This window comes from Larimichthys crocea, chromosome XXIV (assembly GCF_000972845.2).
Source record: "Larimichthys crocea isolate SSNF chromosome XXIV, L_crocea_2.0, whole genome shotgun sequence".
Lineage (NCBI taxonomy): Eukaryota > Metazoa > Chordata > Actinopteri > Sciaenidae > Larimichthys > Larimichthys crocea.
Genome location: NC_040034.1, coordinates 1,579,312 through 1,597,639, shown reverse-complemented (window position 1 = coordinate 1,597,639; position 18,328 = coordinate 1,579,312). Strand labels below are relative to the sequence as shown.

At 43.9% G+C, this 18,328-nt stretch overlaps 1 protein-coding gene across 2 annotated transcripts; it reads left to right on the top strand.

Moving 5' to 3' along the window:
* The first annotated feature begins 2,303 nt into the window (after nucleotides 1-2,303).
* On the top strand, nucleotides 2,304-17,922 carry rps6ka5 (ribosomal protein S6 kinase, polypeptide 5). Of its 2 annotated transcripts, XM_027274925.1 has the most exons (17): nucleotides 2,309-2,460; nucleotides 3,765-3,836; nucleotides 4,017-4,235; nucleotides 4,434-4,549; nucleotides 4,642-4,743; nucleotides 5,153-5,236; nucleotides 5,396-5,499; nucleotides 5,591-5,741; nucleotides 5,947-6,108; nucleotides 7,490-7,615; nucleotides 8,521-8,654; nucleotides 9,289-9,382; nucleotides 10,313-10,483; nucleotides 10,783-10,974; nucleotides 12,668-12,827; nucleotides 13,060-13,223; nucleotides 14,033-17,922. In XM_027274925.1, the coding sequence occupies exons 3-17, from the start codon at nucleotides 4,079-4,081 to the stop codon at nucleotides 14,324-14,326; spliced, it is 2,211 nt and encodes a 736-aa protein (XP_027130726.1). In that variant the 5' UTR covers nucleotides 2,309-2,460; nucleotides 3,765-3,836; nucleotides 4,017-4,078; the 3' UTR covers nucleotides 14,327-17,922. The 2 variants fall into 2 exon arrangements, with proteins under 2 accessions (XP_027130727.1, XP_027130726.1); XM_027274926.1 differs by lacking the exon at nucleotides 10,783-10,974 and having other exon boundaries at nucleotides 2,304-2,460.
* The last annotated feature ends 406 nt before the right edge of the window (nucleotides 17,923-18,328 follow it).

The window sequence follows — 18,328 nt, the reverse complement described above, 5'->3', positions numbered from 1 at the left end:
ACACACACACACACACACACACACACACACACACACACACACAAGCCTGCTGATGTCAGAGGCAGCAGCAGTAATCCCTGTGCTAGGCCGCCCAGATCATTATAGACTCTGATCTGCAGTCCCTGAAAGAGGGAATTAGCTGGGAACACAATCCCAGCGACCTCTGTGACACGGGGACAAAGCCTCAGCTGCCGGGGGTCCACATCCCCTAAACCAGCCCATATGGCTCAGACAAAACTGTTACAATGGCCGCTACAATGGAAACACGGTGGGAGGGTCTGCCGTCCTGCCTCTGTGTGTGACGGTCCCCGCGAGATCTGACAACCTGCCTGTGTTTGTACACTAATATGTTGATCTTAGGGTTGTGGATTGTCACCTGGCAGCATGGGGTGCAGCTCTGACGCGTGCTGTACAAATATTTTCTGCGTTTTTTAAAGCCTGGAAGTATGCAGAGGATGTGTGTGTGTGTGTGTGTGTGTGTGTGTGTGTGTGCTCCTCCTATACAGCCTGTTTCCTATATGTAAGTCTTTCCTTTGCCCTTTCCCTGTGAGCTGATGGGTTTTCTAAGAGCCCCCCTGGTGTGTTCACGCTGAGAAGCTCTTTGTGTTTCGACCGATTGGAAGAGACCCCCTGCTTTTAGAATACACACACACTGTCTGCCTCACACACACACACACTCTCTCTCTCTCATTCACACACACACACACTTTCTCAGACACCTGTTCTCCTCTCTTACAATCATTCTTTGTAATGTTTGCACACAAATCTCGATGCTCAAAACTTTGTTTTTTAGCCACGATTGTGAATTCCTGCTCTCGCTCATCGGGTCAACAAAACCCCAGACTGCTGTTTGTTTCCTGTTTCATTCCCCCCCAAACCTTAACCACATGGTTGTCTTTGTAACCATGACAACAAAGGTCCCCTAACACTTAAGAAAGTAGCAATTTTTTTTTCCGCCTGTGCCTAAAATGAACCCCGGTGGTGTCGGATCAGAAAACACTTCTCACGAGTTGTTCTGGAGGACGATGGCGAACTAACAAACAGCATATTTTGGCATTTTAATTTGAAAAGATGATTTTTTTGAATTCACGTTTGTTCAGTATACACCAGGTATGGATTAAGTAAGTTAGCTGCGTGAGCTGGTTTTTAAAAAAGACAAACAAAATAAATAAAAAGTTTGATTTTGTATCTTTAGGCTAGCTGCTGCTGGTGGTTAGCTGTCACTGTCAATGTGTGTGTGTGTGTGTTGTAGTGAGTCAAAAAAAAAAAATGGCAGAGGAAAGGCGAACGACCGTTATTAACGGTCACCGTAACGGCTACCGCTAACCCCTCTCTGCCTTTAACGGTTAACCAACGTCAGCTAACTGCTGCTTAATAACCGCGGTAATGACATTAGCTCGGGCTAGTTGTTAACGTGTAACGAGGCTAAACACTGCGAGTGTAAGTTTGTGTACCGCGGTCTTTAACTTTGATTTTTAATTGTTTAATATGTATTTTAGTCGGCGGTTACTTCTTGCTGCAGTGCTTTGTTATAAAGAAGGATGCACGTCAACATCATCCTCTTGTTGTTGTTGTTGTTGTTGAATGAACACACACACACACACACACTGAAGTCTTTACAGTCAGATGTCCTCTGTCCCAAATATTCATGATGTGTGTGTGTGTGTGTGTGTGTGTGTGTGTGTGTGTGTGTGAATGAAAGTTGGACACAGTCAGCCACAGCTGCTTTATAATAATAACACAGTGCTGCTGCATGCTGTATGCAGGCTGCAACATGACTACTGCTGCCTGCCTGCCTGCCTTCCTGCCTGCACCCCCCCCATTTACTGCCCTGCCCTAAATATGCAGTCTAGATGTCACTGGCACTTTTGTATTAGATTTCACACTGGCCACACTACTATAGACACCTGAGGACAAACATACCTGTCCGTCCAGTCCATGCCAGAGCTTTTACATGCAGTAAATTAGCCGTCCGATGCGGGATTCGAACCGGAGGCCAGCTGCAGCGAGGACTATAGCCTCCACACACGGGGCGGCCGCTTAACCCACTACGCTCCCGACCGCCCCTTACATGTATTTTTTTAAAAACATTTTTTGGCCTTTTATGCCTTTATTGATAGTACAGCTGAAGATAGACAGGAAGCAGAGAGAGGGTAAGTGACACGAAGTAAATTAGCCGTCCGATGCGGGATTCGAACCGGGGACCAGCTGCAGCGAGGACTATAGCCTCCACACACGGGGCGGCCGCTTAACCCACTACGCTCCCGACCGCCCCCTTACATGTAGTTTTTTTAATAGATAGAAGAAGAACTTTTCTTTTCCAACCAGACTACACAATTTAATGTTTATTTTGAAACGCTCGGACATTTCCCCCTTATCTTGCAGTGTGGCATCATCTTGGCTGGACGCTGCTGTCTTGTCTATTAATAAACACAGAAATCAAACTTGGCCACAGCAGGGGTGAGCTTGACAAAAGAAGGGGGGGGTGGTGTTACGCAACCTGAACCTTTTGACCTCAAATCTGAATGATGGGATTGTTGTTGTTGTTGTTGTTGTTGTTTTTCGAGACGACGCGGTAGTTGCGACTAACAGTCGCAGTATTCGTTTCTTCTCGTGTGTGTGTGTGTAACAGGAGAAGAAGCAGCAGCAGCGGCAGCAGAGATTAAATCAGCCGTTTTTAATTGCTCAGTAGCCTATTTTCAGAGTGTGAGACAGAAGGAATGTATTCACTACAATGGACACGCATGTCTGAGAGCGTGCTATGCTCAGTCAGCTGTACTGGGACGCTGTGATTTAGAAAGACACGAGGAGTCACTGACACAGTGTGCTGGATTCACTCCGTATCTTCTCCGGAAGATATGCATGGATGATGAACTCGTATTGCATATTTGACAGAGTCCAAGATTTGTTTGCTTTTAGGTCTTTGTTCACATGAAGGAAGTTAACTCATTATGTAATCTCACAAAGATGACCCAGTGCTACCAGTCTGCTGCAACCATCCAGTGTTTTGAAAACACTGATCCCATTTCATTGTCCTTCGAAGCATCATGGCCCGAGAGTCTCTTTGTATCCAAATGAAATGCAAGAATACATCACGTGGGACGGGCAACAGAAGTCTGTTTGCGTGTTCGTGCAAGGTCTGCAGCTTTTTGGAAGCAGTGGCTTAAAAAACAAAAGCGGATCCTTTTGAAATGTGTTTACGTCATGGCTGCATTAACGGTACTGAACTGAATAGACATCGAAAATGTATTCACCGATGATGCTTTCAGTTCGTTAACAAAACATCCTTTTAACTTTTTAGTATTTAAGACGAGAAGGAAGGAGCTGCTTTTAAAGATGTTAGAGTATATATCTGAAATAAATCAGACCCTTTGCTTTCATACTAAGATCCACCTCCACCTCTTCATCTTAAATTATTAATAGTTTATTATTAATAATCGGCTTATAGGTCACTCCAAGTGAGTTGTCTGCAGTATCGTGGCATCAATCGTGGTAGGTGGGAGATTTATAATGCAGTGAATATAAACATATATTGTCCCGTGTTCCGGAGAAGCCTTGAAAAAACACCTGATGTGGAAAATATTCTTTGTTTCCTTTTTAAGGTCTAACCACTCGTTGATATTATGAAAATATACTTTGACGCATCATTTTCTGAGGCGCCTTGAGGGAGATCTGCAGACATAACATGCTGTAACATTTATTTTTCTCTTTGTTTTCTTACATGATTTGAGTGACTCTCTTTTCTCTTTTCTTTCTGCCTTCAGCCAACCTGACAGGCCATGTAGAGAGGGTGGGCATTGAAAACTTTGAGCTATTAAAGGTGCTGGGCACTGGAGGTGAGTAAAGCTTTCACCTTTAGTCTCTCTCTGTCTTGAACTCATTTAGATGAGCCAGTCCGACATCCGATTATTGTGTGTTTTAGGATTGATAAGCGCGTCATACGAGTAATTTCTGTTTATGCCTTCGGGCTCTGCGCTGAACTTTGCTCTCTGTCTCTGTTTATTTTAACCTTCCAGCGTACGGCAAGGTGTTCCTGGTGAGGAAAGTGAGCGGTCATGATGCGGGGAAGCTGTACGCCATGAAGGTTTTGAAGAAAGCCACAATTGTACAAAAGGCAAAAACTGCTGAACACACACGGACGGAGCGGCAAGTGCTGGAGCACATCCGTCAATCTCCATTCCTCGTCACACTTCACTACGCCTTCCAGACGGATACCAAGCTGCACCTCATTCTCGGTATTTTATAGGAAACTGCCTGCGCTGCAGACTGCCCGCTTCTGGGTTATGTTTATACAAGCATGATTATCTTTCACCAGCTCAATGAATTAGTATCAACAGAAACTTGAAGTATTTGCCCTTCTCTATAGAAAAAAAATGAACCTACGTCACATTATTTTGGGCGAAACATGACATGCTTGGTGTCTTCCTTTACAGATTATGTAAATGGCGGGGAGCTCTTCACACATTTGGTGCAAAGGGTGCGATTTAAGGAGCAAGAAGTCGCCCTGTACAGTGGGGAGATTGTGTTGGCGCTAGAGCATCTACACAAGGTAACCCCTCCCCATCAGTTACAAGTTATCTATCTATAGCATAGACGGTTTGTGTTTCACTTGCCTCTCTTTGTATCATTTTGTTATTGCAGCTTGGGATCGTCTATCGGGACCTGAAACTAGAGAATATTCTGCTGGATTCAAGCGGTCATATAGTTCTCACGGACTTTGGCCTCAGTAAAGAGTTTGATCAGGTACGGTATGTCTCCTCGATCCTTTAACTCCTCATGATGGAGCGTGAAAGCGGATGGAAGCAGCCTTAAAGGCCCTCAAAGACTGTGAGCAGTTTGCTCTTAACACAGCATTTACTGCCAAAGTTAGAACAGTTATTTCACACGAGAGAAATCGTCCTACAAGCTCTAAAGATTAGGTGAGTTTTTTATAGTCATACTCCCAGTAAATGATGCCTATATAAGATAGATAATGGGTAAGAAAAACAGTGCTACCAGTGGACAAACAGTCCACAGGGAACTTCAGATTCGTTCTCTCACTCTCCTGCCAACTTGCAGGCATTTTTCAACACAGAGAGGACTGTGTTCGTCTGAGATGGTCTGTATTTTTAGTTTTTTATATTTGGATTTTAAAATGTATTTGTTTAAACAGATGGAAAGGGCATTTTCAGTCTGTGGCACCATCGAATACATGGCTCCAGAAATCGTGGAAGGCGGAGAGTCCGGACATGACAAGGTAATTTATAGTTTCGAGTTAGTTTCATGCTGTCTTTTGTTCGATCAAATCGAGCAGCTCAGACTCTCTTTGCGCTCCTAAATATTTGTTGTTTCCACTGAGATTTGTCTTCTGGTCTGTGAAGCCAAAGTCACGGGTGGGTGTTTTCATGCATTCCAGGCCGTGGACTGGTGGAGCCTCGGCGTGTTGATGTACGAGCTCCTGACTGGCGGATCACCCTTCACCGTCGACGGGGACGAGAACTCGCATACGGACATTGCCAAGTATGGATTTTTTCCCACAGTTTTCAGCCTGTCTCTCTCTGTTCTAATCGCTCTACAACTCTGACCTCGTCTGTCTCTCACATCACCACAGGAGGATTTTAAAAAAGGACCCTCCTTTCCCCAAAGATATGGGACCACTGGCCAAAGATGTCATCCAGCGACTCCTCGTCAAAGATCCAAAGAAGAGACTGGGCTCAGGTCCTAATGGAGCAGAGAATGTAAAAAAACACCCGTTTTACCAGGTGGGTCTCATTGCCTGTCTCTACTTTTTTACAATATTTAGAAAAACTAAATAGCAGGGGTGGGCTGTTAGCGTACATAATGGGGCTGCTGTGAGTGAATAGTATTTAGGAGAACTGAGTGTTTGTATAAGCTGTGTTAATAAGGACGGGGACCAACCACAATATTTGTCTTTTTTTCTTTTCTTTTTTTTTTAACTCGCTTCAGAAAATTAACTGGGAGGACCTGGCAGCTAAGAAGGTGCCCGCCCCGTTCAAGCCGGTGATCCGGGACGAGCTGGACGTCAGCAACTTTGCCGACGAGTTCACAGAGATGGACCCCACCTACTCCCCCGCAGCACTGCCTCAGAACTGCGACCGCATCTTCCAGGTGGGAGGGCGTTCAGGGATGTTAAGACAGGCACAGGCTATTTTTTATTTTATTTTTTTATTTTATTTTTATTTGTCGTGACTCATGTTTTGCTGTTTACAGACAGGAAGGATCCTTTGTGCTCCTCGCAGGTCATTGCACAGGACAACATTTCTATTTGCACCTGCTTTGTGCCGATGTTTGTCTGAGCTCTGGGTGCAGGCAGAAAAATGTGCGAAAATGTTGACACGGATGAAAAAAATCGCATTATGCATTATCGGCTTTTTGTCTGCGACTATATTTGACATACTCCACAGCAATTGAAGTAATCAAGTGAAGTTTTGAATGTCCTCAAAAGGTTGCTGTAAGTCAACATGAGTCTGTCTGTGTGCACTGGTATTCAAATTGACTAAAGGGTCTTTTATTGGAGTAATTGCTGCCATATGCAGCTCTTATTGAAGTAACAGATGTGAATGACTATTTTTGATGTAGCTTTGAACCATAATATGGCCCACAACTCCGTGCCAGCTGATGGCTGTCTGATGTATTGCATGAAATTTCAACTCTGATTGCCTTCTGGATCCTTGAGCTCGGTAGATCAATAGATCCATTAACGGGCTTCTCTCATGGAATAAAAGGTTACACTTTGAGAGCATCACCACGTCTGTCTCGGTTACGCCTTCAGTCTTTGATTGCCAACTTCATCTTGGCTTTTTTTCGCTCTCAGCTGCCATTCACATAGTCTGAAATTTTGTGGTCTTTATAATTTGCAAGCCTAGCAATCTCTGAGATAACGACAGCAATCCCAATTTTAAGCCGTTTGCACTTGCTCCCCCACCGTGCCTCACAAAACAAAATTAAAATTGCATTAAGAGTGCCAAGATGTAATTTCACAGCAGAGCAATCAAATATTCAAGCCCGGCAATTTAGGGCATCTCATTCATTCAACATCCATCCTTCCGTCCATCCATGGCTTGTCACTACATACCACACAGCTGTGTGTGTGCGCGTCGTCGTCGGTGAAAAAAGGGGAAAGAGAGATTAATGCCAAGCTCGATGCTTTGGGCTCCCCACAGCTGGAATTAAGCAGGCAGTGCTCCACAATGACAGGTCTAACAATGGGCACAGCTGGACAGCCGCTGTCACTCACGAAATTGGACAGAATTTGTCACAATTCAGCGGCAGAATTTAGGTTTATTGCGGAGCTTGACAGGCTTCGAAGAAAAGTGCGAAAGCGAATCTAGAAATATATCTATGTAATCTAGAAAATAAAGTATAATCAGGGAGGTTTTAGTGCCGCAGTCCTTTGAGGCTGTGAACTGAAGCGATGTTTCCTTTCCCTCTGTCCATATAAAAAAAAAAAAAATGTAAACACTTAGAGTTCATGTGTCTCTGCGTGCAGGGCTACTCTTTCATGGCCCCCTCCATCCTGTTCAAGAGGAATGTGGTGATGGATGACCCTGTCCAGCTGTGTGGGGGCTCTGAGAGGCCAGGCTCTGCTGCGGTGGCCCGCAGCGCCATGATGAAGGTAAGATGAATGGACTTGGATCCCCCTGTACAAACACACTTAAGCTAATGGCTGCTGTCACAGACAGATGAGACTTTTCCTCCTCGTCCTCCTCCTCCTCCTCCTCCTCTCCGTCCCACTGGAACTTTCTTTTTTTTTTTCTACTGTACTTATTTTACTGCACTCGCATTTTCAGACATTTGTTTGGGTGCTGTGTGTATCTGTGCAAAACAAAATTAGGTTTTTGAGAAGGCAGCATGCTTCAGGTCTCTGGGAACCGGCCGATGTGTTGATGTTATGTTGATTTATTTAACATATTTGAGATTTTTTTATCGGATTTGTTATGTTGTTACTTAATCATGTTAATGCTTTTCACTTAGCAGTGCATGCTGCAATATTAAATTATATTGTTGTCAGTATAACAATCTGCATTTCGGCTTGAACCTTGATCACACACACACGAGAAAAGGGAAGTTTCAGCCGAGCAGTTGGGCAACAATATCCTGCAAATGTTTTCAGAATGCCAATAAAGCTGCAGCTCACCGTGTTATTACACTGACAGCTGGTTAACACCTGTCCTGTCTTGTCTTGTAGCCGTCTTTAATATCTTCATTCAAACCTTTTTTTTTTCTCACCGTGCAGTTTCTATGCACGACCATGCTTCTCTCTCTTTTTGTTATTTTAACGAATGAAACGCAACATTGCACAACGACGAGTTTGACCGGGTTCCTCATTTTCATGGCGAGTTGCAGATCAACTCGTGGTGATAACACAGCAACAAGTCGATTTTATAATCAGCAGTATTTTACAATGTGGGGAGGAAAGGCTGAGGAAAAGAAAAAGGGTCTATTATAAGACTTAACATTGTTTAATTGAGGTGACTGTGTCAAACAGCTTGTGTTTGATCCCCCTGCTCCCCTCTACAGGACTCACCCTTCTATATGAGTTATGAGATGGACCTGAGGGACAGCGTTCTGGGAGAGGGCAGCTTCTCCATCTGCAGACGGTGCACGCACAAGAAGACGGGACAGAAATATGCAGTGAAGATTGTCAGCAAGAGGTACAGCCAACCTTAAACACAGTCTTTAAAAAAACGAGTTTCGAAATATTCTATTAAACTGCCAGTGTTAAACAATGTCATGATTTGACTTATTTACATAATTTCTCAGATTTTATTAGCCTCATTAGTTCGTTTATGGTTTCCACACGTGGGTTAGATCAATGTAAATACATCTCTGCTGCTACAAAACTGCAGTCTCATACTACTCTCCTAAACCAACCAAATATTCTGGCCCTAGTAAGAGTAATCCTCACTAGGGCAATATTATAAAAGCATGTTTGTGTTTCTGATGTCCAGGTAGGCACGTTTGGAAAGTAACAGCACCACATTGTTTTCTAATTGTGCATGTTTCAGAGCAAAACTGCACTTCAGACTTGATAGAAATGCCTTTCTCAAACCACTGACAGGGTTACAGTACACAGCTTGTTATTTACTAATATGTAATGCAAAGGCACTTATGCATAATTAAGTGAAAAGTGCCAAATTTAGACCAAAATTGCAATTTAAAAACCTGTTAAAAAGGAAACAACAACAGCTGCCCTCTGGAGAGTCAGTTTCTCACCTGATTGTGTGTGTGTGTATTTATGTTGTACTCCGTGGCAGTGATCTGGCTTCCTGCTTGTGTTTGCTGTAGGATGGAGGCGCAGACTCAGCGGGAAATCGCAGCCCTGAAGCTCTGCGACGGCCACCCCAACATTGTCAAGTTGCACGAAATTTACCACGACCAGGTAAGGTCGATCGCAGCGGTTTTAACGGTTACGTTCTCCTCTCTGTAAATTCTGTTTTTTGCACGACTCTCAGTGGAGCCTGTGGGGGGACTGCAGCCTTATTAAGTCCTGGAACTGGAACAAGGCAGATTAATGGGGTAGCTCGAAGCCCTCGAGGTTTGTCTCTTCATGTATTGTCCCATAAACATCTCTCCGTGTGCTCGATATTTCACACCAAACGTATTTTTAAACTGCAGCTGTACAAACATCCATTTTGTAACACTGAATACAAACAACCTAGATTTACTTGTGTTGCTAATCGAGCCGCGCACTCCAAACCAAACTAAGTGTGCATGTGTTCCAACTGAAGCTTTACCTCCGTTATTGGGAAGGTGTGCCCGTGTGGCTGACTGTGTACAGGTTCATTAGCTCCGGTCCTTCAAGCCCAGGAGCACCACTTTAGTCCTGATGAGCTCAGTGGGGTTATTACTGTACCACTGCCTGTGACCCAGATCAAAGGAGCGCTGCCTCGCCTCGCCTCGACCGAGTCCTGCCTTTGTTCCACAGACCCAGCACTAATGAGAAACTCTACCCCGCTGCCCAGACACATTATTCTCTTCCCAATTTGTTTGGCCCCTTTCACTTTTACTCAATACCATTATGGTTTGATCTCACCATCATGGGATCAAGGATGGGCTGTTTTTGCTTTTTTTATTATGCAACAAAAATAAAAATCTCATCCACCATTTCACACGTTAACATTCGGGCCGTTTTCAACTTGCAGTTCAAGCTGTGAAAGCAGAGATTTAACGTCCATTAGCACAGTTTTTCAGTACCAGTCAGATTGTTTGCATCTGCTGTGCTATCTGAGAGCATGAAGGTAGGGAATGGGTGTAGCAGAGGTTGGTGAGAAGTGTAAATATATTGTGTGTGTGTGTGTGTTTGCTGCAGCTCCACACATACCTGGTCCTGGAGCTGCTTGGCGGAGGGGAGCTGCTGGAGAGGATCCGCAGAAAGCAACATTTCAGCGAGACAGAAGCCAGCCGCATCATGAGAAAACTCGTGTCGGCCGTCAGTCACATGCACGACGTGGGAGTGGTGCACAGGGACCTTAAACCAGAGGTATCGTACAGAACGTTCTTTCTCTGTCCGAGCACAGTTTAGCGTCTTCGTGATGAATACAGATGCACCATCAAAGCGAATTACTGTGTTTTTCTCAACTTAGTGTGATCTGTGGTACCGCCACATTCTGACTGCAATCTTTTACAGAACAAGGGTAAAATTGTTTGACCCAAACATGGGTCAGAAGTAGCCGGTCAAGACAAGTCTTTGCTGTCCAATTTAGCGAGCTCTTGAGTGGCTCAGTTTTGTGCAGAGCAGAAAGAAATGATTGCTCTCCCGTGTCTCGAATTGCTTCGTAGAACCTGCTCTTCACAGACGAGAGTGAGAACTCCGAGATAAAAATCATAGACTTTGGCTTTGCTCGCCTCAAACCGCCAGACAATCAACTCCTGAAGACTCCCTGCTTCACGCTGCAGTACGCGGCGCCGGAGATACTCAAATACGACGGCTACGACGAGTCCTGCGACCTGTGGAGCCTGGGGGTCATTCTGGTGAGTGGGCGCGGGGATGACGGAGCGATGCTCGGGTTAAAACAAAATACTGGTGGCAGGACTGACGGAGGATCATTCATTATTCAACTTGACATTATTGTGATGGGAAGGGCAACATATCAAGTTATTAATTTATCAAATAAATAAGCTGGTTACAGCTTTTAATGTGATTATTCACTCTCACGTGTCACATCTAATCCTGTCTTAAAAAGTACATTATTATACATATAAAGTACATTACATTAAGTATTATGATGTGGCTTCATTATAGTATTTGTGGCAAGTTATCACATATTTTGACCCTTGACACGGGAAGCACAGACTTTGTGCTATTCTTTTTTTTAATGTTCAGGTTCAGAGTTTCTGATCATACTCGTGTTAAAATTAAAAAGCTTCCAGTGATGATATTAATAACGCTGCTCGGTCACAAACAGGACTAAATGACAGATCATTGATTAGCTCTATTCAGCAGCGACTGCAAAGTCACATCACAAGTATATCGCCTCACTTTTTTACAACGCTCCAGGAGAGTGACCTGATTATAAATTTATAATTCTCTAAAAAAAAAAATAAAGAAAGCCACAGCTTCCAGTTCCACTTCAAAGTTGCCTTTCATAACAATGTTAACTGAAGCATTTCTAAAAACCAAATGCTTAATCACGAGCCCCACACAGTGCTGATTTTTTTTGTTGATCCAGTTTATGGATTTAACATTTGCCGCAGGCCATTCTGATTAAGCAATCAGCTGATATTGGCTGTAGTTCAGGCTGTGTGTGTGTGTTTGCGTGTGTGCAACATGCACATGTATGTATGCATGTATGCATGCATGTGTGTGCATTTTCTTTCTTAATCTGTTCTGCATGATATTCATCTCCCTGCCTCTGTTCAGCGCCTCAGCATCCTGTGGTGAGCTGACACAGTTTAAGACTCGCCGCCGAGCGAAGAGCGACCAGCCCCGGCTCTTAGAGCTGGTTAAGGCTGCGCTCGTATGAGACGGTGTTTCCCGGCAGCGGAAATGTCATCCTAATTCAACCATTTTCTGAAATTTAAAAGGAGAGGTGGAGAGGAGAAGGAGAGGGCACACAGTACGGGGGGAGGTGGAGAGTTAAGAGAGAGAAAGAGAGAGATTTCTGTACTTGGCCAGTCATCCATACAGAGTCTGGGCTCCCTTTGCGCAAGTGCTGTTCTGCATCGTCGCCCCCTGAAGGGGCATATAGGAGTAGTGTGCCTTATGGAGGTTTGATGAAATGGCTGCTGACAAGCTGTGTGCACAATGCCCTGGAAGCAAAGTGAGCCAACACAGAGAGGGAGGAAGATCAGAGCACGACAGATCCTCCACCGCCAAAAGGGCTGTTTGCAACTCCTGTCATTTCAAAAAAAAATTCAGGGGGTAGACGTAAGCAGGCCAAGGTGAGAGTATCCTGTTCATTCAGCTGAGCACGGGCCGCTCTTATGTTTAGTGCTGGTTCAGCCACGGTCAACATGCAGCACAACAATGGAATAATGCGGACAGTCGTGATCGGTTAAGAGCCCTTTCTAAAGCATGTTGTTATTTCGACAGCAGATACGTTTGAACACGAGTCCCCGTTACTTTCCCAGCTCATCGTAGGCGATGCGATTAACAAGCAGCGGCCACACTGACGGTACGAAATGCTTAGAACTGAGCAGATTGTGTGTTTTCTTCTGTTCTCAGTACACCATGCTGTCTGGCCAGGTGCCTTTTCAGTGTCAGGAGAAGAGCCTGACACACACCAGTGCTGAGGAAATCATGAAGAAAATCAAACACGGGGACTTCTCGTTCGAGGGCGAGGCCTGGAGAAATGTGTCCCAGCAGGCCAAGGACCTCATCCAAGGTGAGCATAGACACCTGTGGTTGAAAGATCGAATGTTACGTCACCATGAGACTCTGGTTCAAAAGCACAATCTCAGATGTGAACGCACCTTAGCGAGCGTTTCAGACTCACTCACAGAGCTGCCCGCGGTGAGTCAGCTTCCTGAGGACGCAGTCACTTCCTCTTTGTGGCTCGCCTCCTCACTCGCGCGTTGACAGCGCTGAAGTTTAAATTTTGTGTCTCGCTCCCACAGAGCTGCTGACGGTGGACCCGAACAAGAGGATTAAGATGTGCGGCCTGCGTTACAACGCCTGGCTGCAGGACGACAGCCAGCTGTCCTCCAATCCACTCATGACCCCGGACATCCTCGGCTCCTCCACCGCCTCCGTCCACACTTACGTCAAAGCAACCTTTAATGTACGAAAATGTTTTTAGACTCCACCTTTTGGCTTCCTGTAAAATTTGTGGTTTGTACAGACGCCTCTTTTAAACCCATGCTGCTTGACATGAAAGGCAAAATATATCGATTATTATAAGAGTATTATGAGGTGAACTGGCTAAAGTGCAGTCAGGCAAACAGACAGTGTATCATTTTAATAATTAATGAATCCTTTCCAAGCTAAATTGAGAAGCTGATTCTTAGTTTTGAGGTTTTTCTTTGTCCTTTGTGATGGAAGCTGTAAATTCTTTGATCTGAAGATATCGATGAGGCCTATATCACCATAACAACTACAAAACTATGATCAGAAGTGTCAGGCCTAGTTCATTCAAGTCCATTTTTAAAATATATATATATTTTCATTGGTAAAATACACTTGATAACACAAAATATATGAATCAAACAGTGCAGAAAAGATGGGGAGATGCCACAGTGCACCAAACTGATATTCAGGATCAGTATCAGAGCTGATACTGACCTTATTTAAGCTGATCAGGTATTAGCCAGATGTACTGATCCACATAAAATTCATTGTCTAAAAATGTTTCACTCATTCAGCCGTGCCAGCTCAGATTTCAGTGTTCCAGCAGGCTGAGGTGTCGTGTGACCTGATATAAAAATGACTCCAGCGAGGACACGGATAAAGTATCAGGACTCTATTTTTAGGAAAAACTCTGAGTTCCAGGAGTTCTTAATCGCTATCAGGAGACAAAGAGCTGGATCAGTGCGTCCTTTGACAAGTAAATAATTCTGAGAAATCTAAAGTCCCTTTTTGTGTTTGTTCCAGGCATTTAACAAATGTAAGCGGGAAGGTTTCCGCCTGCAGACGGTGGATAAAGCGCCGCTCGCCAAGAGGAGGAAGATGAAAAAGACAAGTACCAGCACAGAGACCCGCAGCAGTTCCAGCGAGAGCACCCACTCCTCGTCGTCCTCCTCCCAGTCTCAGGAGAAGACTTTCCCAGGGGGCGACGCCAACCTTCAGCCCTCCAACAGCACGCCCGTCAACACGCCCGTGGCGCTGGGAACAGACTCTGAGCACCAAGCAGCGCACCCGGCCTTCGACTTCTCAGAAGGACAGTGAGACGGCAAGAGGGGAAAAAAGGCTTGATTTCAGATATTTTCGTGATCCGCAGGATCTCTTGGACCAGTAAGAGACAGCTCTCTTCTCTTTCTCTCTTGTCCCTGACAGCTCTCTGCCTCTGGCTCAATTGCATGGACGTCCGCACGTCTCCCAAAACTACAGCATGCAGCAGGAGCGGCAACCGTCACCTCAGTATCAATCAATCAATCATCACTAGCAATAGCCTATATCCCCTTTTCTTTCTCTCTCACTTCCACACACAGACTGTATCAATCAGGGACTGGACCAGGAAAGAAGTCACCGGCGTCTCAAATAAAAAAAAAAGGGCTGCCCTACTGCCCCCCCTGGTGCGGACAGACAATGCAGAGACATCTTTAGTCTCGTCAGAAAAAAATCACAGCTCAGTCCGTCCGCTCCATTCACCTTTGTCTTTGTCCACGCCTCCAGAGGTTTTAAAGGGAAAGTCGTAGTGTTTACACCGCGGATGCTTTGTACTTTTTTTTTGTCACGAGGAGAGTTAAGAAACGCAACGTGCAGCGCTGCAGCGTAACGTAACGTAACGTGGGTCCACTTCTCTTTTCCTGGGAAGTCTCTGCAAGATGGAGCAGGGTATTTATATGTGAATTTTACAGACTGAAATTTATTTATGATAAGCTATATTGTTAACTTATTTATGGTTCAGATCGATCTGAAAAGAAATAACGGATACAGTTAAGTGTACAGTAAAAAAAAAGACATTTTGTGTATGTGTGTATTTTTCCATGTAGTCTGATGTTTGTTCATACGTCTTTGTAATCATCACAGACGTCAGTGCTTCAAGTAGGTTACTGAGACACAGTTATGTAGATAGTGTAAGATTATTATAGGCGAGAAGAGATTAACACCATCAGCTACTTGGTTAATGGTTGTGAAACAGTTAAATTTATGTAACCAAAGTCCTTTTGGACTTAGAGATTTATTTATGGAGTGAGGCTGATGATATTTTTGGGGATTGAACTACAGCTGTGTCCAATGGTTTAAAAAAAAAGAAAAGAAATCCTTGTTCGTAAGGATTTAAAAAAGCGTAAAGATGTTTTTTTGTAGGAACAACCAAATGTGGATGTAGTATGTTCAGCCAAATCTGTGGTTTTTATCGTCGTATGGGGAGTACTGTTGCCTGAGGGGATGTGACCCCAACAAGAAGAGCTATATTTAGACTTATTTTTGCCTCCGATGTGGGAGTGTGACTACTTTCAAGGCTCGGGGATTGCTGCTGTTCCACATTCTCTGATCCTCGAGTCGGTATATTTAGCCCAGCGGCGGATTTGCCTTCGTTGCGGTATAGGGACTTTAATTTGTCTCATTATCACTTACAAACCAATTGGATTGGAGCAAGAACCCTGTGAATGGGGGGAAAATTCAGATCAGCTTAGTTTGAGGTGAACGCGTTAAGAAGTTTGAGATCCTTTGAGCCTTCGGTGGCTTAACGACAATGTTAAAATTTGAAAAGTTCATGTGCCAAAAAACATGCAAACGAATCAGGTGACGGGCAAAGTTTAGCCTGCGAGTTAAAGGTGGTGATCGATTAACGCTGTTTTAATGCAGTATATATAAAAAAGGTGTAGTCTTGCGATATATATCTACCCTTTATTTAAAAGTTTGACCTCCAACAAACACTCCGTTTACCTTTGACACCGCCCCGTGCTCTATTTACCACGTCGTACCGCATGACTTCAAACGGTGATCTTTGCACTGTGTGACAGCCAGCTCTCACTCAGATATCTGGTTTAGTATTAAGCCCCCGCGGTGCGTGATGTGAACTGAAACATCAAAACCTCTTACTTGATTTAACGCGAGTTTGTTTACTTGCACATTTGACTTATCCCCTGACTAAAAAATCAGGGGGGAAAACTTTGAAGTTTTTGCTGTTTGTTCGAGATGTGATGGATGTAAACACCAAAACCCCTTTTTTTGTTTTTGTTTTTTATTTTATTTTTTACAGTAGCCTGAATATTGTAATGTTGTGATGTTACAACGCTGGTGTTTAGCCAGAGTAGTCAGGCAAAGAAAATGCCATACTCTGTTTTTGTTTGTGTGTTAGTCTGTTTCCACGGTAACAGCTGAAATACTTTACTCTGTTCATATGTACAGGGGCTGTTTTGTGTTCGGTATGCGGAAGCCGCCTCGAGGCGGTTTCTCCTGCTCAATCAGGATACATATTCTTAGTTGTTAAGACTACTGTGTGCATTTAAAATACACTCCCTCATCTTCTTCCATTTTAATGCACTCTGAATCTGAACCAAAGCATTAACTTCAAGGTAGCTGCTCTAAGCTGCATGAGATCTTTCCTTTTCATGCAAATATGCAAAGAAGAAAAAAAAAAGCTTCATAATATCACGGTTTGTTTTGTCCAACCCGGGTTGAAATATGTTTTTGTAACAGTGTACAGTGAGGTTCTTTATAGGATCTGTAATATCCACATCCCGGCACATTATCATGCTTTTGAACTATGCATATCTTTTCACTGTTGTGTTGCTTTTGCCATCTCAAAAAAAAGAAAAAGAAAAGACCTCACCAGATGGGTCCAAACATAATGCTTAAAAGGGCGTAATGCGATGCACATGTAATGTACTTTTACTCTTACGGCATCGGGCCACAATAGGAGAAGCATTGGCGTGTGAAGAAGCCGGAATCCTCTGAGCTGAAACACTACAAAGCTCTCCTCTAACTTAGTTTGCATGAGTTCCCCGTCGCTGCCTCATTAAGCCTCTTTTCTTTTGTTTGGGTGTATTAATAGCTCAAGTGGAGGAAGAGGAGAAGTCCTATATTGAGCCTCCCCACCCTCTGGGAGCCAAGTTCTATTAGCTGATGTACTGCAGTGCTGTTTGTTCCAAAGAAAATACTCCCGTACTCCGCTCGCTGCGTCCGTGGGACCCAGCTCACTTTCTTTTGTAGGAGGGGGGGGGAAATAACGGCGCATCACAGGAAAGGATTGCTTTAGTAGCAACGTCTCGTGGGGTTGATTTTCAAACTAGGTTTCCCCTCTTCCTTTGATGAACAGCTTGTTTAGTGAGGAGGAGAGGAGGGGAGGAAAGTCCAGTTTTAATTTGTCAGTTTTTTTTTTGTAGATTCTTTGAATTTGGACGAAAGTTCCTTTTCTGCCTACAGTGCTTCCTCTTTTCTGCTTCTCCCTTTCACCTGATAAGCTAAACCTTTGTACCTTTCTGCAACATGAATTAGAGGGCTGGTAGTTTGAACTGTTTTTTTTTTTTTGTATAAACCAGTGTCTGTTGTTGTGCATTTTAAAAATCAAAGGATTTGGACTTTGGGATGCTCTCGCGTGCTTCTGAACTTCTGCCCGGTGGAGTCGTGTAATGTGTTTAAAGAGGCGCCGAAGCTGAAAGTTTAAAAAGAGAAAAAAAAAATCCAACATTTTGCCCTGAAAGCTTCTCAGTTTAGTTGCTTTTGCGCTTCTATATATATTGTCTGTGGACGTGATGATGTTTTGGACAGACGCTGTTTTGGCTCGTTCGCTTGGCTTTTATAGTTACGGGATTTTCTGGAACTGTCCTCGGTGCTGAAGTGGCCAAACCTCTGACGATGCTGCCAGAAAAAAACTAAAAAATACATGTGGCTTTCCTCGATGACCTGTAATAATGTGATCCTTTAAAGCAGCGATTCCCAAACAGGAGTACTTGTACCGTGAAACACAAATTTATTACGAGGCTGATCTTAAAGGGGAACGTCTACACATCTGGGGGGGTGGATTTAGAAGTTAATCAGACTTTTCTAGCCTGCTCCTCATCTTCTGTTTGATACAATCACAATGCATTGGTCTACCAGTTGCTGTGATTGTTTGAACTAGTCAGTCAACAAGCAGAGAAGTTGTGAAAGTGGCTTAAATGTCCAGCTTCTGTCAGTTTAAGTATGAATGCAAACTTCTCAAGGCCAAGCCCAAAAAACTCCAGGATTACCATGTCTTGTACGTTTAAAAAAAAAAGTTAAAATGTAGTTTTATTTAAT